The sequence below is a fragment of the Lycorma delicatula genome, chromosome 1 (assembly GCF_047948215.1).
Source record: "Lycorma delicatula isolate Av1 chromosome 1, ASM4794821v1, whole genome shotgun sequence".
In the NCBI taxonomy this organism is placed as follows: Eukaryota; Metazoa; Arthropoda; class Insecta; order Hemiptera; family Fulgoridae; genus Lycorma; species Lycorma delicatula.
Genome location: NC_134455.1, coordinates 133,516,085 through 133,542,201, shown reverse-complemented (window position 1 = coordinate 133,542,201; position 26,117 = coordinate 133,516,085). Strand labels below are relative to the sequence as shown.

Below are 26,117 nucleotides of genomic sequence, written 5' to 3'. Positions count from 1 at the left end.
AAGTGCTTCAGGAATAGAAATAACAATATTTAAGATCCGTTTGGTTTGTCTGATTTGAATGCATTGTAAACTGCTTAAACATTTAAATCAGAATTTTCCCAGAAATGTTGGCCAAACTTATGGCACTGATTTAGAATTTTAAAATAAACAAAAATGTTCTCTGGACAAAACGATCTATCTCACTTCATTTTACCTCTGTTATTTTGTGTAATCAATAAAAATTTATGTCTTAAGAATGGATTGGATATTTTAAGGAAATTCCATTTCCATTTATCCAATAACATCTACAACATAAATAGGTTTGGAAACTTACTTTTGAAAATTCCAAAATGGTAACCATTTAAGTTTTTCTATTCATTCATAGCTGGGTAAATGTTAGTTTTATCAAATATTTTTTATTAGTTAAAATGTTAAGTTTTTTTTTGTGAACAAAATGACCCTCATTCATTCAGATCGGTTTATAAACAGCTAAAGTTTTTAAAAGTGGGTAACAGAAATGATATAGTTTGACTTCTTTGTACCCGTTTTCATATTCTACATTTATTGAATTAAAAATAATTTCTATTATTATTGAATGAAAATAGATACAAAGTTGTCAGACTGCATAATTTTTGTTATAAAAATTTTCAAATTTATAATTTTTTAGTTGTATAATGTTTTACATGTTATATTATTAAAATATCTTTATCCATACATAAGTTGTTTATTTTTAATTAAAAAACACAAAATGGTTGACGGACAAAAGATGAAGCGGGACAGGGCATTTGTCCACATGAACATTTTTATTCTCTTTGATGCCCTGATTCATTCCCTTATATCAGCGTTTCTCAATGTTTCAGTATTTGCGATCGCCCCCTTCACATACATTAATAATGTGTTTTGGTGCTAAAATTACACTGTCAGGATTTATTTCTTCTCATTAAAGCTCTAGTAATGCCCGAAATTAATAAACATATAGTGAATGAAACGAACTCATATTTTACCCAAGCCTCTGAACAAACCAATCTTTCTCATTCAAATTTATAACAATGGAAACCAACCAACATAGATGAACTGTATACATTTTTGAGTTTGATCATGCTTATGCTAAGAAATAAGAAAAATTCTATAAAAGAGTATGGTCAACAGACAGGTTATTAGATTCCCCAGTATTTTCTGAAACGATGGCTGGACAGATAGATATATAAACATTCTTAGTATGCTTCATTTTGTCTATAGTAAAGATCAACCACCCGGCTTCCTTCTTTTAAGAATTCAAGAATTATTAGATAAATTGAAAAAGAATTTCTCAAATGTGTTTTATCCTTTTCAAAATATATTAATTGATGAGCCCTTAGTTTTGTTCAAAAGAAGACTAAATTTTATTTATAATAAAAATTTGTAGGAATAAAAAGATGTAGGATGTAGAGGGTATACTGAAATGAAACGACTAGCACTAGTAAGGGAATCTTGGAGAGCTGCATCAAACCAGTCAAATGACTGAAGACAAAAAAAAAAATAATAAAAATTGTTGTGTTTTAAAATTTGTTTACAAAAAAAGTTTTAAATTTTAAATTAATTAAAATAATATTCATTTCTAGTGATGGTGAAGTGATAAATCATATAGAGAATGACTAGATAAAGATAAAGAGTAACAATAAAGAGATAGAAAGATAAGAGTATGACTAGATAAAGAGTAACTTTAATAAGATTACCTAGACTGAGCATGAATTAAGATTTACAGTATGTTAGTACTAAAAAGGTTAAAATTAATTAAATAAAAAATATTTTTCAAACTATTACAATAATTGTTGAAAAACTTTCAAACTCCTTAATTGTTTAAAAATATTCTGTTCAATTTAAATTCAAGATAATTCGACCACTAGTGAGACTAAAAATGATTTTTTCAACATGATGGGACTGCTCCTCATTTTTGTCAAGAACTTAGGAATTAAATATAGCATTAATGAACTAGTGGATCAGGTAAGGGGAATCAAGTAATTGGCCACCCAGGTCAGCTGACCTAACGCCAATTAACTATTATCTGTGGCGTCATAAATAATCAGAAAAGAAGAATTAACGACAAGAATTTTTTTCATGTATAGAAACATCTGCAACTTAAATAAGTTTTAAAATTTGACCTTTGAAAATTCCAAAAGGTCAGCCATTTAAACATTGTAATCATTAATAGCTACAAGAATATTAGTTTAATTAAATTATGTTGTACTAGATAAAATGTTAAACCATCTATTTCAACAAAATGATAGCCGATTTGTTCAAATCAAGTAACAAACAGTTGTGATATGCCTGAAATTGTTAAATTGGGCAACTTTTTGCTTGTTTTGTTATTATTAATTATAGAAGTTATTTTTAATTCAATTAGTGAAGGACATAAAAAAAGCACACAGAGGAAGAATGAATTGTGCATTTGTCAACATGAAAGTTATTGATTATTTTGTGTCTTGAATCAGCTTTTAAGGTTTGCCAACACATCCCAGGGCACCTGTATATATACAAGGCACAACCCAAAAGTCCCCAAAATGTAATACTAAATATTATCATATCATACCAGGATTTTGTTCATCACTTTTTAAAGTGTAGTCCCTTCAGAACTCATATGCCACACAAAGTAATTGTGGAACGAACAGAATGCATTCTGAAAGTCATTTTAGTGAGTATGTTCAGTATTACCTGTAATTCCATTTGAATCTCCTATGTTATATCAAATGTTCAACCTTTCAACGTGATTTTCCAATATGGCAGTTGGCTGTCTCTCAGCAAAAACTGCTGTATAGTAAAAGCAGTGTATGGTCTCACATTGTTATGGTAAAGATTCGATTATTCCTACACCACTTCTCTGAACATTTCCTTCTCATACCCTTTCTTAGTCACCTTACAGTAATACAACAGAATTTTTGTAAATTCCTACTGGATGAAGTGACAGCTTCAGATGATTTCATTTTTCATGCTATAATTGAAATATAACTAGTAATATTTATTTATCTAATAATTATAACAATGTTTTTGTAAATTTACAGGGAAATTTTACTTTTCATGTTGCATTTTAAAATAGTATAAATTATATAGTTGTTTTTGTTTTTTTGCAGGCTACATAGCTTACAAAGAAAGTATGATGCAAAGAGCATAATGTTGATATTTTCTGTTAGTGGAGGGGATGATTTAATGACAACGGTTGGTCCTGGTTATCAACATCCAGAAAGAGCTATTGAACCTTTAGATGAATATACTATAATGCTTGGCTACCCAATGGTGTGTATTTTAAAAAAATGTTTGTTAAATATTATTTTTATTTCCCTGATGATACAGTTATACTGTATACTTATGCAATATACTGTGTAAGGGAAAGTATACTAATCAGGACAAATTTTGCATGTCTGGATTTTGTAGTTTGTCTCATTACTCTCTAATCAAAAAATACAATTTCAGTATAGAAAAATTCTGGAAGTATGTATGCTTGCCTGTTTTTTGTTGTTTGTTTTTTTTATATCTCCATACAGAATGGATTAATTCAGATGAAATTTGGCTCAATGAGTTCTGTATATACGAGGTGTGTTTAAAAAGTAACAAGAATTTTTGTTTTTTGTAAAGAATTTTATTTATTTGTCTACATTAATGTTATCTCCTTCAAAATAGTCCCCATTAGATATTATACACTTTAGATATTTTACGCCAGCATTTTTTCCAATCCCCGAAACACTTCTGGAACTCAGTCTTTGGTATATTGTTAAGCTCTTTCAGCTATTTGCTTTTAATCTCATCTATCCTTGTAAAACGACAACCCTTTACGGTCCTCTTTATTTTTGGGAATGGAAAAATGTCACACGGGGCCATGTCTGGCAAATATGGTGGCTGGGTTATCATGAAAGTGATGTTTTTGGCTAAATATTGATGAACAAGCAATAAAGTGTGAGCAGGCGCATTATTGTGGTGCAAAAGCCGTGAATTGATTATTTTAAATTAATACTTGAAGAATTTACCTTTAAATGTGTAAATATGTAATACTATTGCTAATTTATATTTTGGGAAAATGTAGTTTTAAAAAGCGCTAAAAAAATTCAATAAATAGCCCTGTTAACACATTACTTTGCTACTTACATTTCTAGGGTTAATTATATATTTGGTGGCTTATTTATTAATAGCAGTATAAATAAAAATTTACATTACAACTTGTCTGTGTTTTCAGAAATTGGCAGATAAACTACCAACAGTCGGTAAAGCTATAACTGATAGGAGAACAGAATTGACAACATCGGATAGAGTAATTTGTTGTTACAGTCCTAAGGTTTGTATTTTTGTACACTAACAGCAATTTTTATTTATTCAGTCAAAACACAGACCTTTTGTTTAATTGCAATAAATACCTGCTTATTTAACTTCTTTTTTTTAAAATGGACAGAAAATTTATCACACACAAAATGTTATTGATAAATATATGATTTTTATTGATAAAAATTAAAATAATACTAACAACAATTCATAAGTTTGTAACAACTTTTAAAAATTAAATATTGTTCTTTTTTTTCTTATCCAGTATTCTGATGGAACAGTGAATAACAGACTGCCATCTCATTCTATTCTACTATCCTCTGTTATCCTTTGTACTTTCACATCATACTTTTAATAAACTCCTTAACTTTATCTATCTTTGTGATCTATAGGTGCTTCATCCATTAGACTCACTGTGCAGTTTTTCAGACCTTGGATAGAAAACAAGAGTCCCAGGGCCAGTCTATAGGCAGTTCTCCTTGCAAGTTTCAAAGGATTCGTAGTGTCTACTAATAAACCTCTTGATATCCTCAGTATGAAAGCTCTAGCAGGATCTATCCATCAGATCAAAGCAATTTACTATCATTAACCTGTGCATCACACTTTTCCTATCCTGTTATAGTTTACTTCCTGTCCATCACATTTCTTATATTTGTAAGCACTCTTACTTTACGTACCTAAGATGATCTTGGTTTTCATGATTTAAGAAATTTCATTTCTATAGCTTGTAGTTTACTGACATTTTGTTATCTCTGCCTCTGTGTAATACGGATTGTTCATATGTAATCTATCACTGTTACGATTTCATAAGCTAGAAAACTAAAAGATCTATAAATAAGGAAATTTTCCCTGATTCTTGATTGCATTAAAAATATCATATTGGTTTGTTCAAAATCTCCACTGGTTTTTAAGTACGGTAACCTACTTCCCTTTTTTAAATAGAAACCCTCAATTTTTATAACATCATCATTGCTGCACATTATTCTAAAGCATTTTATTCTTGAACATTTTCCCCTAAACCAACATTCAGAAGCTACACCTCTAAGCAAGGAGTATCATTTTTTTTTCAGAAAAAGTGTTTTATACAAGGCATGTTTTTAAAGTAAGTTTGGTTCGAAGTAAACATAGAACTGAAAAACTTGAACAAAATTGATTACATACATATAAAATGTACATTTATTTATTTCTTTTCCACATAGCTCCCTTCAGCAACACATTTTTCATAGTGTTTCACTAGCTTCTTCATTTCCTCTTCAAGAAATTACACCACCAGTAACTTAAACGACGCTATAATGCAATTTCTCAGTTCGTCATCATCATTAAACGTTTGTGATGTAAGCTTCTGTTTAAGGTGAAGAAAAAGAAAATTATCACTAACAGCTAAGTTATAGGCTAAACGATTGAACATTTTTTTGTGAAATATCTAATTCTCTCGCTGTCTGATTTGCTGTGTTTGACCAGATATCGTCATGCAAAAACAAAATCCCTCAGGATAGCATCCCTTTTCATTTGTTTTTTTATAGCTGATCTAAGATTTTACAATATATATCTGTATTCACAATAGTTCTGCGATCATTAAATTTGATGAACAAGATACCGAAAAACAGTAACCATAAGGTTTTTTACCGAAAGTTCTTGTTTGAACGTGGTGTAGGAGATGATGAATTGCTGCTGTCGCTTCAACTGCTGCTATGACTCAGTATTGGAATAAGAATGATGTTGATCAAGCAATCCATCACCTTTTTTTTCAATATGATCAAAAAACATCGAAGAAAGTTATGACAAGTGAAATGCTGGTTTTTTCAGATTTTTTGTCAGCTTTTTCAATCAAATCATCAATCGACAATGGCCACTACATTCTTCATCATAAATTCATTCACTCTTCTCAAAATGAATGGCAGCACTGTCTTACTTTCACTCATAATATTTGGCTCATAAATGTCACAAATTTACCTGTGAATTTCAGCTGCAGAATTGATTTTTGCCACCAAAAATCAGATTCTTGTCGTACTTTTCATTTGGCGGGATTACTCATTATAAATGAATGAATATAAACAACTTACCATAAAATGTCTTGGCTGAAATAACTGAGCTACACAAACATCATATATATTCGCAGCAAATTGAAAGCCTTACTTTAAAACAATCCTCGTATTTAATTTTGTCCTGTAGATAAATCTTTAACACCCAAATTTTATAAATGGTAATGCACGCCATTTTTTTAAAAACATGTACAGTTGTTTTTGGAACGCCTTTGATTTCTTTGAATTATGTAAATAACTTGTTTACACAACTTCAACGACGTCAGATATTGATGGTCATTCTGGTTGTTTCCACCAAAGTAGGTTGCTTATTTTTCCAAGTCTTCTGTCTCTTAAGCATATGTTATTTTTATGTGGTGATTCTTCATTAAATCATTAAGCACACAATGATGTTCACACCTAACAAGTGTAATTGAACACTTTTTTTATTTTGCTTCTTAAACTTAAGAAGCAAAATAACACATGGAACTTCCCTATGTACCTTTTTTAGGGTGAATAACAAGCTTCATGTGACAGTTGACCTTGTAACATGCACACATGCGCTGGAACTAAAATTTGTTTATGCATCAAAAAATTGGCAATTTCTCTTTACTTTCATATATTTATTGTCTCTGTCATGTGTTGTTAAAAACTATGACAAACCCAACCATTATTTTATGGATACATTATGTTTGTTAGGTGCAAAGCTTCTTCTATGACATGTGAACACTACTTCGTGTACATTACTCTTGTTTCATGTGTTTTTTTACCATAACTAAGAAGACAACTGTTTCTTCAGATATCCTGTTCATCTGACCTTGCGCCGACAGACTTTTCATAATTGATATGCTCTTTGAAAGTACGATGATAAATTGAGGTGGTTAAAGATATTAATAACGTTTGCTGACAGACCTACATGCAAACCCAAACAGGCTAATAGAGTAGTTTTTATGGGTGGCAACAATGTTAGATCAAGTATTGAATACTTGGAAATAGATAAGGCTAGTTGTGTGCATGTATCCAAAAAATTTACAAAAAAAAAAATAGTTGAAGAAATATTTTGATAGACTTCATATTTTTAATTAAAGTAATTATATATTCTCATTAATTATTTTTTTCTCTTTTCTTTCAGGAGCAATATACATATTTTATGAGTAATATCGATCCAAGGATTACGTTAGTTGTTGTTTTTGATTCTAAAAAAGATGACAGAGAAACATCAATATGTAATCATATAAGTGAACTGGCTGCTCAATTTCGGTCGAATAGAGTGTTCGCTAATCTAAAACTGAATAGTAAATAATATGAAATTTTAATATTTTAAATCTATTCAAATATTTTCTTAATCCATAATTCTATACTTCAAGTGTTTTATGAAAAAAAACACTTGTGTATTTTAATTTTTATGTAATTGCATTTTATTTTATTTTTTAATTTTAATTGTAAAAACTTTTGTATTTTTTACCTTATTTGATATGACTAATAGACCACCACTTCATAGAATGACATTTGCTAATGCAATGATTTTGTTTTTTAAGTATTACATTTATGTAGATATTATTTTTATTTATGCTATACTTTTCATGTATCTGCTGGTAAAAGTATAGATCACATTAGGGTCTTTCACTGAAACCAGGATGTAGGACTGCTCTTCCAGTCCAATAATTAGGAAATATTATTTTTGCTGAATTTACCTAAAACATTGTAATTTTAATTGGATTGTGTATCATTTCTTACTAAAAAAAAACTTATTTTTCATTTTCAATCTTTTTGAAAGAATTGATATGGGTCGGATAAGGGATATACCTGCAAGTACGGGGCGTTTCATAATGTTCTTAGGAGTTACAAAAATTCAGTACAAAAAAGTATTTCACTTACCTAAGTGAAAGTTGTACAAGGTGATGCCGGGACTCAAACAGTTTTTGTTAAAATCTATAAAAGTTCAATACGTGCTCTGTTGAAAGTCTAGCTCTTGCCAAACTCGTTCTAACATGTCATTTTCGATAGAGTTGATTGCATTGATTATGCAATCCTTTAGCTCAGCGATATCGTGCTGCATCGGTGGGATAAACATGTTATTTTTCACGTAACCCCAGAGAAAGAAATCACATGGCGTGAGGTCTGGTGATCTTGATGGCCACAGCATAATGTGTTGGTCTTCTTCAGACGCACGTCCTATCCAGTGCCGAGGTAATGTTGTGTAAGGTACTGTCAAATCTCGTTATGAAAACGGGCAGGACAACCATCTTCCTGGAAAATGAAGTCGTTGAGTATCTGAGGCATAAGCCATAATTGTAACATATCCAGCTATATCATGCCAGTTACTGTCGTTTTCATAAAAAATAATGGCCCATACACTGCCTTCTCAGAGATCGCAAAAAAAAAACGTTTACTTTCGGAGAATCCCGAATGTGTTCTACATAAGCGTGTGGGTTTTCAGTTCCCCAAACTCGCACATTATGACAGTTTACTTTGCCACTAATATGGAAAGTAGTTTCATCGCTGAAAATTATCTTGTTTAGAAAACCTTCATCTAACAACATCTTTTCCTGTAACTGTAAACAAAAATCGAGCCTACATGATTTATCTCCATCATAAAAACGCTGGATTAATTGAAGATGGTACAGTTTGCATAATAAACGTTTACGGAGAACTCTCCACACTGTTGTTTTCAGAATTCCTAATTCTCTGCCTGCAGCCGCAGTCGATTTTGACGGGCTGTGAATGAAACTTGCACACACACGTTCGACATTGACTTCTGAGGTTGATGGACGACCAGTTGATTTTTGCTTGCACAAACAACCAGTTTCACTGAATTGTTTATACCATGCACGAATTGAATTGTCACTTGTTGGCTCCTTATGAAATTTCAACCGAAACGCACGTTGTACAGAAATTACTGACTTTCTAAGTGAAATTCTAACATACAAAACGACTTCTCACTTCCTGTGGCAGCCATTTTCTCTATTGTCGACACCTAGCAAGCAAATGGTTTACTAACTGCCTAGTATATGTGGAAAAAGCTATTTGAAGTACTCTTTTGAACAGTACTTGTTTTATTCTTATGAGTGGAATAGTTTTTTGTTAATGAATTTTCGAAACTCCGAAGAACATTATGAAATGCTCTGTATTTATGTGAATACATCTTATATAATCGATGTTTGGGTGCATGAATGTTGATGAAATAATAAATTTTTGAAATGTTTATTGTTGTGAGACCATATAATGTTGAATTCATGTTTATGATCAGTTTTGTAGTTTTGTTCCCTGGGTATTGGTATCTGGTACATTTACACATTAGTGTCTTGTACATTCTCAGTTCGACCATTTCTGAGATGTGCCAACCACCAAAGAACACCGGTATCCATGATCTAGTATTCAAATCCATGTAAAAATAACTGACCTTATTAGGACTTGGATGCTGGAATTCTAGACTCCCAAATCAGCTGAATTGGGAAGACGCGTTCACCACTAGACCAAGCCGGTGGGTTTTCATATCATGATAACAGGATGGTTATTAACCCTAGAACGCCAATGTAGATAGATAGTACATCATTACCAACAATACGTAAAATTTACATGTATATGTGATTTTTTCTTTTTAAACGTGAAAACAGGCATGTTAAGAAAAATTGGTTAGAGCAGAGACACTGTAACTTATATTGTAATATATTTAAATCGTATTATGAATAAAAATACATACATATTTATATATATTAAATGTAAAAAAATTTTTCATCATAAGTTTTAAATATACGCTATAATAATTTAAATACATACAGTTTAAACAAAATAATACACGTTATATTTCTAAATTCAACGGAAAAAATATAAAATATATTTTTAAAAAACTAACATTTTGTACAAAAAATAATATTGTTACAATGTACATTGGAAACACATTTTCTTTTGATGTTCCCCACAAATCGGCTTCGAGCAGCCGGGTCTTGCACAATATGTTGTAGTCATTCTTTTCTTTGTGTAGCTGCAATATGAACAGTATGTTCTGCTACCTTTCTGACTTGGGTTAGGAGCAGTTTCTACTGGCTGGTTGAGAAGTTTGCCGATTGACAACCTCAAATCGCTATTGATATTCGGGAGTGCATAACGAATTTTTAGCCATGGCGCTATCAGCTCGTCACTTAATTTCAACATATATCGCAATCTATTGAGTGGTCTTAATTTAATTTTGTAATTATTATGCGTATAAATAACAAATGAATTTAGTGTGGAAATATTAAGCATGTTATAAAAAAAACACAAAGGCCATCTTTTAGTTTTGCGGTTGCAACACATGTTTTGGGTCATCTGATCAAAGGTATCAACCTTTAGTGCTGTTGTAATTCATCACGATTTCTGGTTTATTGGAATCTTTGTTGATTGTACCATCTTTGTGTGCAGTTGAGATCATGGTCACTAATTTATTAGGTTTTGGTTTATACGATAATAGAGTCATGTCGTCATCAAATAGGAACAAGCAGGAACCTGATTTTCTGCCTTGATATTTTTCGTCAACAAATTCTCGTGGCAGTTCTCTTTTATTTTTTTTAATTGTCGCAATGACAGTTAGTTTCATCTCAAGCATCTTTTTAGCCAATGGTATACTTGCGAACCAATTGTCAAACGTTATATTTCTGTTACTTCCTTTTATTGACGTTAAAAGTTCTTCTACGAAAAATTCGGCTGCAGGCTTTCCATTTGGAACGGTGCCTTTCCCAAGATAAGGGATGGCGTCTATCATGTACTTCGTGGAATTATCACACATCATAACTAACTTGATCCCATATTTATTCGGTTTAGATGGAATGTACATACAAAATGGACAACGGCCTCTGAATCCAATCAGTTGTTCATCTATGGTGACGTATGAACCAGGATTGTACGATTTCTTACAGTTCATTCTGAAGATATCCCAAATTTCCGATATGGGAGCAAGTTTAGTTAGTGCCTGTCGTTCTTTTCTTGTTGTTTTGTTATCAAATCGAACACAGTTTACTAAAAAATTAAAACGCGTCCTCGACATCGTACTTTTGAACCTTGAACCACTATATGATTCGTCAAATAACATCTCAGTTGTGAGATGATTATTTTTTAATGCCGCTGACAATATCAGCAATCCAAAAAGGGCGTTTATTTCCAACGAGGACATATCCATTAGGCTGGAATTTCCACTTTGCTTATATCGATCTCTTTCAATTGATATTTCTTCATTGGTATGTCCTACTATTTTACTTAAGATATTGTCAGTCATAAATAAAGAAAAACAATCTAACGGACTGAGACATTGTCGAGCAATAGGGTTTGGACCTGGGGCTGTGTATATAATATTTCTTTTACAAGTTTCCCTTGCCAAACTGGAGGAGATGTTTTCCACCGGTAGCCATCTTTACCTACAAGCTCTTGGTTGTCTAACGTTATTATGAAATCAGATGTAATTTCTCTCACCCGAGGCTCGGTGACATTTATTTTAATTTGTTTTCTTTTTTGGGTAGACACACAATCTGGCAAGACACTTCGAGTGGTAGACACTTCGATCTGGCAAATATTGTTGTTGAATTCTTCTTCGATTTGGCTTCATCTGGAATGTAATCCGGGTCTTCGTCACTGTCATCAGGATCCTTTAATTCCTCCACTTCTACGTTGTCTTCCACTTCATCTTCATCAAAGTCGGACATTTCATTTATCATCCTCAATATTTCATCGGGATCTGTGTAGATTTTCGACATTTTTGGAGCTGAAAAGATAATAAAGAAAATAATTAACCTATATTACCAATAATACGTAAAATTTACGTCAAAAATAGTAGGACTTATTGCCAATTATACGTAAAAAATACGTATAATAAATGGGCATTAATACCAACTATACGTAAAATTTACGTACCTAGTTTTTGAATATTCTATCTGACGAATACGGACGAGGTAGAAACAATGTGGCGACTTCAGTAGCTGATGTTGTACTGGGCAGCGGAAGCACTGCTTGGAGGGTGGGGAGTTGTGGGAATCACAGAACTCACAATGGCGCCTTTATATCTTGACACACGTAAGAATTACGTACATTGGCGATCTAGGGTTAAAAAAGGCTAATTAAAAAAACAAACATTCATCTTATCCATATAAATCAAAATGTAAATGTTTGTTTGTTCAAAATCTTAATTCTCCGAAAGTTCTTCACTGATTGCTTTGAAATTTTGACACAATGTTGCATTCGAATACGCGCATGTTTTTGTGTACCTACTATTTATATGCCACTATTTATATCCATGGTATCGTGTATACTGGCACGATCTAGCATTCAAATCCGTGTAAAAATAACTGGCTTTACTAGTATTTGAACGCTGGAACTCTCGACTTCCAAATCAGCTGATTTCGGAGGATGCGTTCACCACTAGACCAACCCGGTGGGTTAGGTCTTAATGTTGTATATATGATGTTACGTAACGCACATCCATGAAAGTTGTAGATGTTAACTTTCTTTTTCATTCTATTACAAGTTTTTCCTGGCATACTAAAATTCTCATTTTGTTCCGATTTATGATTCTGTTATCATTTTATGTACAATATGAACAGGTACTCCACAAAGGTCTACTAGGTGACCTTAAATTTCTACGCATTCCATTGCTGGATTTTCTTCTACTAGTATCCTGTATATTAATTTTATTTAGAATTTTTAAAAATGACAAATCATTAAAAGAATATATTTTAATGTAATAAGTACAGAATTTAATAACTAAAGATGTAGAATATTGCAAAAACCAGTTCTTAGAAATTCATATGCTAAGTTTAACTTATTACTGTGTTTTGAGGGTTTGTATTTCATATAATATTATATATATATATATATATATACAGAGTGATTCAGGAGGATAAGGCAATACTTTGACAACTCATTCTAGAGGCTAAAAATAATAAAAAAGTTCATATAAACATAGGTGAAGGAGTTATACAGGGTGAAGGATTTCGCCCGAGTTTCAGTTCCTCCGGGTAAATTAAGGCTTTCTGAAATTCTGGGAAGGTCAATTAAGGGGCAAATTCAATTGTTTCTTATGGTTTTTGAGCTGGGAAATTGAAAAAAATAGATCCCAAAACTGTATCTCTCTTAGTTTCTAAGATATCCCATGTAAAATGCCAAAAATACGGTCAAAAAAGACATTTTTTTACGTTTGACGTACAATAACGTTGTTAAATTGGCAATAAATCATACATTTTTTAAACATAAATTATAGAGAATTTAATTATAAGAAGATTGGTGTAAATAATGTCAACAATATCGAACTAAAATTTTAAACATGTCGACTTTTATTAAAGACAAAACCGACGAAAACTTAGAAGAAAATGTTAATTTTCTTCTAATATATATTTTCAATATATATATATATATATAGTGTGTGTGTGTAAAATACATTAAAAAAATAAATATCATTTACTTATGCTACATGTATACTGTTTAAATATATATATATCAAAATAATAATGTAAAAAACAAACACCATACACAATTATGGAAAGCTGTAATAAAATTTCAATAGTTAACTTTAACAGAATACCGCATCATCAGTTGGTAAATAATTGTATAATTATATGAAAAAATAAAGAATTTAAATGAAAATGTATTAATTTAATGGAATTATGTAAATTTAAAACTGTTATGTAACTATGTTTTTAAATATTGTTGTCGACTGCTACAACTCGCTGTCTTTAATTAAAGTGTCATTTTCAAAAATTATGTGTTGATTAATCATTTTATGTTTTTCTTTAAATTTATAAATGCAATATTTTTCAAGTATAATCATTTTTTTATTGTCGTTCCAAATTTCTAAATTATTTTTGTTATCCATGATACCACGTATGTTTATATTTCAGCAAATGGTCAGCCGTGTTAGGTACACCTCTTTTCCTTTTTTGGTTGCCAGATTACTTCTGAACTGTGGGGGACTAAGGTAGCAGAGAAGGCTGTCTGGAGTGATATACACAACATTACTTTATGTTGCCAAGATATAGGGAGGGGTCATTAGGTACGGCATATACAGGGGTGCTCTCAAATCAATACACAGAAAGAGCTGCCTCTGTGTTTTTTAGCTGCATATTGCACAGTTTCTTGAGAAGCAGTGAATGTGTTGGCAGGAATATTACCTGCCGATCTGGAGATCACCCGCAGGAAGAAGAATAAAGAGTAACAGGCATCAACACCTGCAGAAAAAAGGAGAGTGGCTAGCTCCATTATGGAAGAAATGAGGAGAGAATGGCAGATGTGGTGGGACACTAGCGATAGAGGCCGATGGACACACTGCATAATTGGAGACCTAAGAAGTTGGTGCAAGAGGGCCCACTGCTCGCTGGATTACTGTCTTGCACATTTTCTAGTGGGCCATGGTGGGGTCAGAGAATACCTTTTTAGGTTTAAGCTTGATCACTCCGCTAGTTGTCCAGTGTGTGTAGATGAGGAAGACAGCATATCACATCTTTTGCTGGCCCCTCCGATTTGAGGATGCGAGGAGGGAAATATTGGACACCATAGATGGAAAGGAAATGTTCTCCCAGAGGAACTGAAGCAGATCATGTTAGAAAGCGTGGAAAGCTGGATGGCTGTAGCAAAGTTTGCTAGGAATATCATAGAGGAGCTGTATGACTGGGAAGAGTCTCACAGGGGTAGAAGAAGGGTTGTCGGTGGGTGAGGGGGTGGACAGGCATACAGCTGGGAGCCTAGGGGTTCCCTGTATGTATGGGGGTCACCTGGGTGTGATAAGGTCGTGGGTAATCTGCCCCTGCGTCCGATGGTGACCCATGAGGTAAATATGCTGTAGTGTTCAATTGCCTGTGAGGTGTTTGTTTATATGTGATTTTGTTTTAAAATTATTAAGGTATTTGTTTGTTTTTTATATATCTTTTCCACAATTCCAACATCAAAACCATTAGATATTGCTATTTGTTTTATTGTATCTATTTTCTTCTTCAGTTTGTTTTCTTTTTTTTTGTAAATTGTAAAGCTCTAAAATGAGATTTTTATATGTACCAATTTTTTATGACCATGGATGATTAGAGTTTACATTTATTGTGGTGCTGTTCATTGTGGGATTTTCTATAACAATTGTTTCTATAATGTTTTTGCCTGGCATTGTCATGGTGAAAGATCTCCTCATTTCTGCACCACTTATCTGGACATTTCCTTCTCAAAACTTCCATTAGCTGCCTTAGGACAGCACGATAAAATTTTCTTTTAACTCAATTGAGTGGTAAAAACTCCTTGTGGATAATCCAATCTGTATCAAAGAAACATTTTAATAATAATTTTATTTTATTTTTGACTGAAAATTTTGCCAACAAAAGGTTCTTTCTTTACCTGAGATGAATGTGGGATGATTGCTGTTTACACTCAGGATCTTATTTACAAACTCAATTTTCATCACGTATTAACCTTTGAAAGGAAATCTGGGTTTTTCAAAGCTGTTCTTTCAATTTATTTGATGCTGTTTCTATTCGTTTGATAAGCAGTCACAGCATGGATTTGGCAGCAACTATTTTTGTGTTGTGACAAAACATTTGTGTTACAGATATCATCAGTTGTCTTCTATAATCACATTCTAAACAGCAATAACATTTTCTGGTCTAATGATAATAGATTATCATCCCAAATATTCATCATCATCATCAATAGATGTACGGCTATTATTAAAATATTTAAGTCAGTCATATGTTTGTATCTGGCCTAAAGCATTGTTAGAAATACTTCTACTAATATTTTGTATGTTTCTGTGACTATATTAACAAATTTAAAATAATACTTGATACACATTTGGTCATTCTCTCAAATCACTGTCGTCAAATCAGTCACAAAAAAATGTAACAGTAGAAAAATACCAACCAAAAACAAATTTAGATCAAAACCACCAAGGATACTGGCTCATAAAGGATCTACTACACTGTTACTAGAAGCATTTGGTTGTTAGTATTAATACTTGCTTAACCCACCGGGTTGGTCTAGTGGTGAACGTGTCTTCCCAAATCAGCTGATTTTTAAATCAAGAGTTACAGCATTCAAGTCCTAGTAAAGGCAGTTACTTTCATACGGATTTGAATACTAGATCAGGAGTGGTCAAACTGAGACTGTACAAGACTACACTTCATTTACATTCATGCCATCCTCATTCATCCTCTGAAGTAATACCTGAACGTTAATTCCCAGAGGCTAAACAGGAAAAAGAGAGAGAGAGAGCATTAGTACTTGGCTTGTTCATTAATACAAATTTTGGAAATTTTTGGGTAATACAATGTAACTAAGGGCAATATCTTTTGGGAAGGAACTGCATCATAGTTATTAAAATATCTTTTGGAAACATATATCTATGTGATCATAAAATAAGATTTTTTTTTAATTTACAAGAATTATTATTTTTTTAATATGATCTACATTCATTAATTAACTGATAACCACATAACCTTATGAATTAATGGCTATGTTTGTTTGTGTTCTAAAAATAAGAACATTATTGGTTATTAAGTTATATGAAAACATTCCCAGTAACATTAGATTTGTTTATTGTCAAACACTTGATCAGTTGATATTGAATTGTACAGAAGTTTAATGACCTTGAATAAATTTGTAAAACATACTGGAAAGGGTTATGTTAAGTTTAAAAATACGTTTATTTTACTATTTACTAATCTTGATGAATAGCAAGTTACAATAGATTGTTTTATTCATATTTTTTTTTGTTATTGTTATTTATTTTAAATTATTTTATTTAAAAAAAAAAGAAGAAAACAGTATTTCTTTGTTTATTTCCTACTCCCATCAAAAATTGAACAGGTGAAGTTATTTTAACTAGAATTGTATTTTTATAATACTTATGTAATATAAAGAATGAGCTGTACTTGCAATTATTAAGATAAATGTAAAAACAGAATTAGAAAACTATTTACAAAATGTTTTTAGTTAACTCAAAAAATATAGATGGCCATTTTGATTAGGAAAAAAATAATCATCAATAGATACTAAAAAAAATAACAAATGGAAAGAAAATATAACTTAAGGAATACCTTAAGTTATGTTAGTTAGCACTAATTATAGAATAAAAGTGTAAAATACAAACAACTACTGTCATTTTAAGCAGTGTCAACCAAAAATGTAATACAGTATTAGATTTAAAAACATCTACACCACTGAAATTCATACCCAATTTTACCTTGCATAACCTAAATTGCAATTTAACAGTTGTTTGAAAGATTTTTAGGTAAACTAAAAGAAATATTGAATTAGACTGAGGGAGCATTTGTCTCATAAACACTAGAAAAATCAATAGAAACCCAAAATTACTTGAAAATTTGTCATAATATTGTTTATTAGGAATTTTTTTTAATGTTTGTAATAACAGGGAATAGATTGTTGAAATAAATAGAAATTTACTTTATCCAAAGGTACAAAAATGTTCCAAGTAATAAACAGGTACCATTGTCTAACAGCGTTGAATTTTAAAATTATGAAAATTGTAATCCCCTCCCTTAATTTTATTCACAGCATATGATATCCCTTAGACTGGTCTTAAATTGATGCTACATACAAATCTCTCTTGAGATTGAAACTAAATTTAAACATTCAACAGTGATTGGATTAAACAATAGTTGCTTTATTTTCTACAGGGTGATCAACTTAAAACCAAACCGCTCTAAATTAAACATGGTTGTGACGTAACATTTTATGAATGGAATAAAACAAAGCTGACAACACAGTTGTAGGATTTTCCCACCACATAGCTTTAGCTGCATGATGGGAAAGTCCTACAATTGTGGATTGTTTCTGATGCACGGCTTACACACACAACTTAGTTTAAAATATTTATCATTTCATTTAAATATAATATTTTTTTCGTTTATTTAATTCAATGATTCTTACTAAAATGCACAGGCATACAGTATATAATTTGCGCAGGTGTGGCATTACTAGCAGTGATGGTTGGCACTAACTAAATTAATGTAATCTCAGAACTTGCATAGAACAATTCTCATTTGTACAGTCAGCAACTGGTGTAGTCACGAGGCTTAATGCATCAGGTACTGATTCGACTGGGCGATCAAGATACTTTTTTACTCTTTAAATAGTATTCATTTTATTTGCTCACCTGAGATGCCATAACATAGCAGACAACTACAACATTATTTTTTTAGGGGTGGGGGTGCGATTTTGCAAATATTGTTTTTCTTTTAATTGTTAACAAATGTGCCTAAGAAAAATATGACCTTAATTAGGTGAAATCTCAAGACTGAGGGTGACCTTGCTCTACAGCCTCACCTCTGTGACCTATTAAGTTGTTTAATGGCATCAATGTCCCATATATAAAAGTAATATGACCAAGTTTGTTGAAAATTGGCCCAGTAGTTCTGAAGATGTAAGTTGATTTTAGAGGCCAACACTGAACACATATGTATGAGGGTAAGTCAATTATTATCGGCAATGAAGTTATAAATTTGATTGCAATACAAATAAGAAACTTACATGTACATCATTTTTCAACATAGTCCCCTTGCATTTCAACGCACTTGGTCCATCGTTGCACAAGCTTCTTGATGCCCTCATAAAAGAAAGTCTTCGGTTGAGCTGCGAGCCAGGAATGTACCGCTTCTTTACTGTTTCGTCCGAGGTAAATCGACGGCCCCTTAATGCCTCTTTGAGTGGACCAAACAAGTGGTAGTCAGAAGGGGCAAGATCAGGACTATACGGAGCTGGTACTTCAAAGTTGAGTTTCTGGAGCGTTTCAGCAGTATGTGGACGGGCATTATCTTGCAACACAACAAATTTCGACAGCAGTCCTCGGCGTTTGCTTCGAATTGCAGGCTTCAGCTTGGTAGTAAGCATCTCACTGTAACGCGCACTGTTTATTGTCGTGCCCCTTTCCTCATATGTTCCAGTAATCGGCTTTGTGAGTCCCAAAAAACCGTAAGCGTCAGTTTTCCTGCGGACGGTTGGGTCTTAAACTTTTTTTTTTGTAGGGCGAATTTGGATGTTTCCATTCCATACTCTGTCGTTTACTCTCCGGCTCCTAATGATGGATCCATGTTTCGTCACGATAATGATTCTGTCTAAGATGTCCCGTTCGTTACCATAGCGATCCAAATGATTTTGGCAGATGTCCAAGCCCGTTTGTTTATGCGACTGTGCGATTTGTTTTGGGACCCATCTTGCACAGACTTTATGAAACCCAAGTCTGTTGTGGACGATTTCGTAGGCAGAACCGTGACCAATTTGCAGATGATGTGCCACTTCATCGATAGTTACTCGTCCGTCTAAGAAAACCATGTTACGTGCACGCTCAATGTTTTCCTCATTTGTGGCGGTAAACGGTCGTCCTGCTCCTTCGTCGTGCGTAACACTTGTGCGACCGTTTTTTTAATTTTTCAATCCGTTTGTAGACACTCCGTTGCGGCAACACACTGTTCCCGTACTGTACCGAAAGTCTTCGATGAATTTCGGCCCCTGATACATCTTCCGATCACAAAAAACGGAAAGCGGAGCAGCCACGGTTAACGGCAGGATAGCGATAATAGAACTAACCTAGCAACATCAAATCTACACAGACATAACAATTAAACCACGCATGCGTCATCTACGCAGCACGACAGTACTACCAACATACACAAAAATATAACTAAATTGTGAATAATAATTGACTTACCCTCGTACATACGGTTTCCATACGGGTTTTATGTGTCAAAACGTCAAGATCCAGTTAACAACCACATTTTCCCAAATTGGACTGATTATTGTACTTTCCCTTTTAGAGCTATAGTACTATCTAGCCGGTAAAGTAAAAATGAAAATGTTAAATGTTCACCTTAACTTTAAAAACTTTTTTAAAAATAAAATCCATATAAAAGTATGGATTTACTGTCTTTACTAGGATTTGAACTTTAGAAATCTCGACTTCGAAATCAGCTGATTGCGATGATGAGTTCACCACTAGACCAACCCAGAGGTTTTCGTTGGAAATCTGGGCACACTCATCATCCCAAGCCCATAGGAGGTCTTTATCATTCATAAAATACCATGTGTCCATTCTTGAGTTTGAATGTAGCTTCTTGTGACTTTCAATAACTTTAGGCGTGCATTCTTCACTATACTACCTCTCTGTAACTGTCTTTGAGATTCCAGCACAATTTGCTCTAAAACTTTTCTGACACTAAAAATACGGCCCCCCCCTCCCATTCCTACTTCGATGGTCTGATTTTGCCCATTAACGACTGGACCGAGATTTTGGGTCGTTGTGTTTTATGTATCAATTTGAAAGTAACTGGCGTAAAATTACGGCAGTTCTCGTGTTCACAAGAAAGTAAAATATATATATAAATGTATATATAAACTTTTGAACTGACGATGGTTTTGGAGTCTTGGGGATTTGAAACGCGAAGATATGTCGAAATTTTCCGAAGTCGAATCAAGGTACCCATTACAATAGGTAGCTTTTTTGCGAAATCTACCTAAAATCAGTAAGGCTTTCAATTTGGAAAATCAATAAAAGATGCGGTTTTACACTTCGTAGAATAATTAAAAACTTCAATAAAAACAATAAGACTACAGCAGTATTTGTAGATTTAGCTAAGGCATTTGACACTATTCCTCACAAAATTTTAATACATAAACTGAATAACTGTGGTATACGAGGACCAGTAAAAGAACTGTTTAAAAACTACCTTAAGGGTAGAACTCAAATTCCGACTTTAAATAATGTCAGTGAAAACAGAAAATCCACAAATTTCGAACTACTTCAAAGTACTGTTCCTTCGCCAATACTTTATCTAATGTACGTCAACGATCTTTTAAAACTGAGCCTTCCTAATGGTATCATATCTTTCGCTGATGGCACAGCTTTGGTTTTTTCGGGTGAGACCTGGGATGAAGTATATGAGTGCTCCCAATGGATTACTTACGGTAAAATCTTGGTTTAAAAGCCATACGAGATGTGTGAGAAATGTAATGAGACTGACTTTTTACTTAGCAAAGTTTTTATTTTCTTCAAACAACAATATTATCCCCTTCAAAGTAGTTCCCTTGGGCAGCTATAGACCGGCGGAGTCGTTGTTCCCGCTCTCGGTACAGCACTGGAAGGCTTCAACTGGTCGGTCACAGTCTTTTTGAATGTTCTCCAGAGTTACAAAATGACGTCTTTTTAAGACATGTTTCAATTTCGGGAAAAGGAGAAAGTCACAAGGACTCAAATCAGGTGAATAGGGGGGTTGAGGAACCGTAGGAATGCGTTTTGAGGTCAAAAATTCCCTGATGGTAATGGCCGTATGACACGGGGAATTTTCATGATGAAGCATCCATTTGTCTGCAATGTCTGGTCTCAAGCGAATCACTCTTTCCCTGACCCTTTCAAGGACACTTTGTAAAACACTTGGTGACAGTTTGTCCTGGAGGAACAAATTCTTTATGTACTATACTAGTACTGCCAAAAAAGCAAATCGGTACGATTTTGATCTTTGATTTGCTCATTCGACACTTTTTCGGTCGAGGAGATGACGGAGAGTGCCACTCTTCGCTTTGCCGCTTTGTTTCAGGATTGTACTCAAATATCCAGGATTCATCACCTGTTATCACACGATTGAAGAATTCTTGGTTATTGTCGATCCTCTCAAGAAGATCAACGCACACGTTTCTTCGATTGTTCTTCTGTTCCGTTGTGAGGTTTTTCGGCACCGATTTCGCACAAACCTTTCGCATGTCCAAATCGTCTGTCAAAATTTTATGTACGGTGAAAGGGTTTAAATTTAACTGCTCGCTCATCATCTTTATTGTTAATCGACGGTCTGATCTCACAAGAACCCTCACACGCTCAACGTTTTCGTCAGATTTTGAAGTTGAAGGTCTCTCTGAACGAGGTTGATCTTCAACGTGTTCTCGGCGTTTCACATTAAGCAAAATATCACACAGGAAACTCACATTCTTCTTGGCAAATGGCAATAAAATATTGTCACTTAAAAAATTAAAATATACACAGTACTAAGTCACGGCAGTTTAAATTCACTCAATACGACAATGGTTTCATGTGTAAACAAGTTTATCGTGTTTAGCAAATGGGAAGCCTCGTCTTCTTACAATTCCAATAATATTTCGGTCATCCCTTGCCGTATGGGTTGGTTATATAAAAAATTGTTGACAAAATTTTTAGGTAATATTTACAGGACTAACGACAACTTTAAACAGATTCAATCCTGTGCCTATTAAGAGAGTTATGATTTTTTTATACTTGAAACCCCATTTTTCCACCCTTTGGCTCTCATCCAAAGAATGGTATGAACTTCAAACGAATTCGATATTTTACTTTAGAAAGTTATACCAGTATTTTGTTTTTTCTGACTTTTTTTTGGTCATCCCTTGACGTAAGGATTGGTAATATCAAAAATTATTTCAAAAAGTATATCAATAAGATAAGTTTTAGGCCCTTATCCAAATAACAGTAGGAACTTTAAACGAAATCGATATTTTACTTAATAAGAAAGTTATAAGGGAGAGACTAAGCCAGAACAAGAGGTCAGGGATGCTGTTTATAATATCTGGCAGGAAAGATGGTCGCAGGAAGGTGTGGGTCGATGGACGAGAACCCTCATCCCCAACATCAAACCATGATTGTCGAGAAGATTTGGTGAGGTTGATCATCACCTATCGCAGTTTTTTACAGGACATGGTTCCTTCAATAACTACCTGCACAAAATAGGCAAGAGAGAAGAGCCAATTTGCAACTACTGCAACGAGATAGATGATGCTGAGCATACCTTTTTTGAGTGCAATAGGTGGGACACACTTAGACATAGTAAGGCACTCACAGGTATAACTCCAGAGACAACAATTGAATACATGCTAAGAAGAGAGTTAAACTGGAATAATATTGCTAGTTTTGTTAGACAAGTCGTACTACAGAAATACTCCGATGAGAGAAGACAAGGTGTTGGCTAGAATAGGACTGGGTGGACAGCCTTGCTGGTGAGGTCCAACATGCTGCGGTGTGTTAGCACTGATGAGCCACCAAGGACTCCATGGGTAACAGCACACTGAATACCGAAAAGACCCGGCACCACGTCACGACACACTAGGTATGGCGTGGTGTCCAACAGGGCAATAATAATAATAATAATAAAGAACTCTCAAAAAGAGCTAACCGGTAGGCCGACCTGCCATGCCGGTATATAGCCGGTAGGTTGGGAGGCCTATTTGAGTTTAAGACACTTCCCTGGGTAGCGTAATACCAAGTCGGTCCGGCCCAGGGGAGCTGAGAGAAAAAAAAAGGTTATAGCGATATTTTGTTTTTTCGAAAACCACCCATTTCCACCCTTATGGTCCGATTTTGTCCATTAACGAACTCGACCGAAATTTTTGGTCGTTATATTTTATGTATCAATTTGAAAGTGATTGGCGTAAAATTACGGGAGTTATCGTGTCTACAAGAAAGTGAAGTATAAATACATATATATAGATAAAACTTTTGAATTGTCGGTGGTTTGGGAGTCTAGAGAATGTGAAACGCGAAGATATGTCGAAATCTTCCGGAAGTCGAATCATTGTGCCCATTACAATAGGTCGCTTTCTTATGAAATCTACCTAATAAATACATAAATGATTTTAAATTTAAAAACACCTACAACACTCGTTCAGCAGTAACATACCTATATCACATTGTTTTCAAAATTAACAATTTGTAAACGTCAATTTTCTTATTATTCTAGTATATTTTCTAACAAAGTCATTTTAACATCCTAATAAAAAAAAATAGATTAATGGATGAAGCACAATATATATTTTAAACTAGCAGACCCAGCAATGCTTCGCTATTGCTAGATTTGAGTATATCGTATATATAGATTAAATGAACACAATTGAAAGTCTGATAAAACATTAACAAAATGAACATTACGGAAGTTCATAAAATTTAACCTTACCTTTTTACCCTTTCCACTTTTCCTTTTTTCCCTTTCCCACTTTTATTTGTTCCCCTTCTCTTCCCATTCCTCTCTTCACCGCCCTCTTTACCTTTCCCTTTCATCCCCCCATTCCAGACCCTTCCCTTTCACGTTTCCCCTTCATATTTCCCCATTTTAATTTTTACCACGTTGCATTTCCCCATTCTCTCTAAATTTCCCTTCATGTTCCCGATTTTCCTCTCCCTTTCCCTTTTTCCCCCATGTCTCTTTTCCTTATTTCCCTTTTCCTCTTTCTCCTTTTTCCCCTTTCTCTTCCCCACCATTACCATTCCTCTTTCCTCCCTTTCCCATTTTCTTTTTTTTCATTTACTTTTTCCATTTTCTTTACCCTTTTTGATTTTTCACCTTCTTCCTTTTTCCCCTAGCATAAATCGGTCCAGTAGTTTTTTTTAGTCTATAGTGGACATACTTATGGGAAATATTGAAATGGAATCGTAAAGTATTTAAAATAGCGTGTGTTGCTTTTACGTCCAATAGATAGTGCTGTTTTAAAAAAAAAAAATGTTTTTACCTGTCACAGGTATGACAGCTTAGGCATATAAATAGTAGGTACATAAAAACACGCGCATATTCGAATGCAACATTATGTCAAAATTTCAAAGCAATCAGTGAAGAACTTTCGGAGAATTAAGATTTTGAACAAACAAACATTTACATTTTGATTTATATAGATAAGATGAATGATTGTATTTTTAATTAGCCTTTTTTAATAACCATCCTGTTATCATGATATGAAAACCCACCGGCTTGGTCTACTGGTGAACGCGTCTTCCCAATTCAGCTTTGGAAGTTGAGAGTTCCAGCATCCAAGTCCTAGTAAGGTCAGTTTTTTTTACACGGATTTGAATACTAGATCATGGATACCGGTGTTCTTTGGTGGTTGGGTTTCAATTAACCACACATCTCAGGAATGGTCGAACTGAGACTGTAGAAGACTACACTTCATTTATATACATACTCTGAAGTATTATCTGAATGGTAATTACCGGAGGCTAAACAGGAAAAAGAAAAGTTATCGTGATGTGAACTCGCAGCTAGCGTTCAAGTTTCTTTTGCCAGCTGCGTCAAGGATAAATATGTTGAATAAAGTTGAATATAAGTCATTTTCATATTGATAATAAATATATTACGTAATTTCATTTTATATTTTCATTATTGCTAATTTTATTAATATGATTTTGTTTTTTATAGAGAAAAGTATGATCTTCTCAAATATTGTTATGGAGGAGAGCCCAAATTATAATTATTTTGCACCTTGAGGCCATTAAGGAGTTAGCAAAAAACTAATATACAGAAACACACATAGAGAATGTATGTAACTCATAGGATGAGCTCTCTAACTCTGATGAGAGTTCATGTTGTGAGTTTGGTCATGAAGGATAAAAAAAAGGTAATTGATTATTCCTTTGGCCATGAAGTTGACCAATTTAAATCTAAAAGCAGATACTTAATAATATTAAAATGAATCTTTAAACAACTGTCGACGAAGATTGTCCAAAATTGTTAAATGAAGTTAAGAAAAATAATATTTATATTCAAGTAACTTAATATTTATTTTATAGGGCATTTCTTTGTACGTGTTCTATTGAAAAAAATAATATTTAATGTATAATATTTAAATATAATTATTAAATGTATAATATTTAATATAATAACATTTATTTTATATTCAAGTAACTTAATATTTATTGTATGATGCTTTTCTTTTTACATGCTGTTTTGTCCACTCTGTTGTGTTTCTTCTGCTTTGCATATCAGAAATGTGTATTTTTGGCTAATTTCCCAAGAATATTTTATGCATCTCCCACAAATGCCCATAAGTATAATGTACTTAACCTTTTTTAGCAACAAAATTACATATTCT

General features: G+C 33.3%; 1 protein-coding gene across 1 annotated transcript in view; it reads left to right on the top strand.

Annotated features, from left to right (window-relative positions):
• The window catches only part of LOC142322436 (KICSTOR subunit 2-like), a 68,011-nt gene extending 42,280 nt beyond the window's left edge, over positions 1-25,731 (top strand). Inside the window, exons 7-10 of the mRNA XM_075361527.1 lie at positions 3,087-3,249; positions 4,184-4,282; positions 7,420-7,582; positions 25,445-25,731. Coding sequence (XP_075217642.1) covers positions 3,087-3,249; positions 4,184-4,282; positions 7,420-7,582; positions 25,445-25,512 — 493 coding nt within the window. The 3' untranslated portion in view covers positions 25,513-25,731. The remainder of the gene's footprint in view (positions 1-3,086; positions 3,250-4,183; positions 4,283-7,419; positions 7,583-25,444) is intronic.
• The last annotated feature ends 386 nt before the right edge of the window (positions 25,732-26,117 follow it).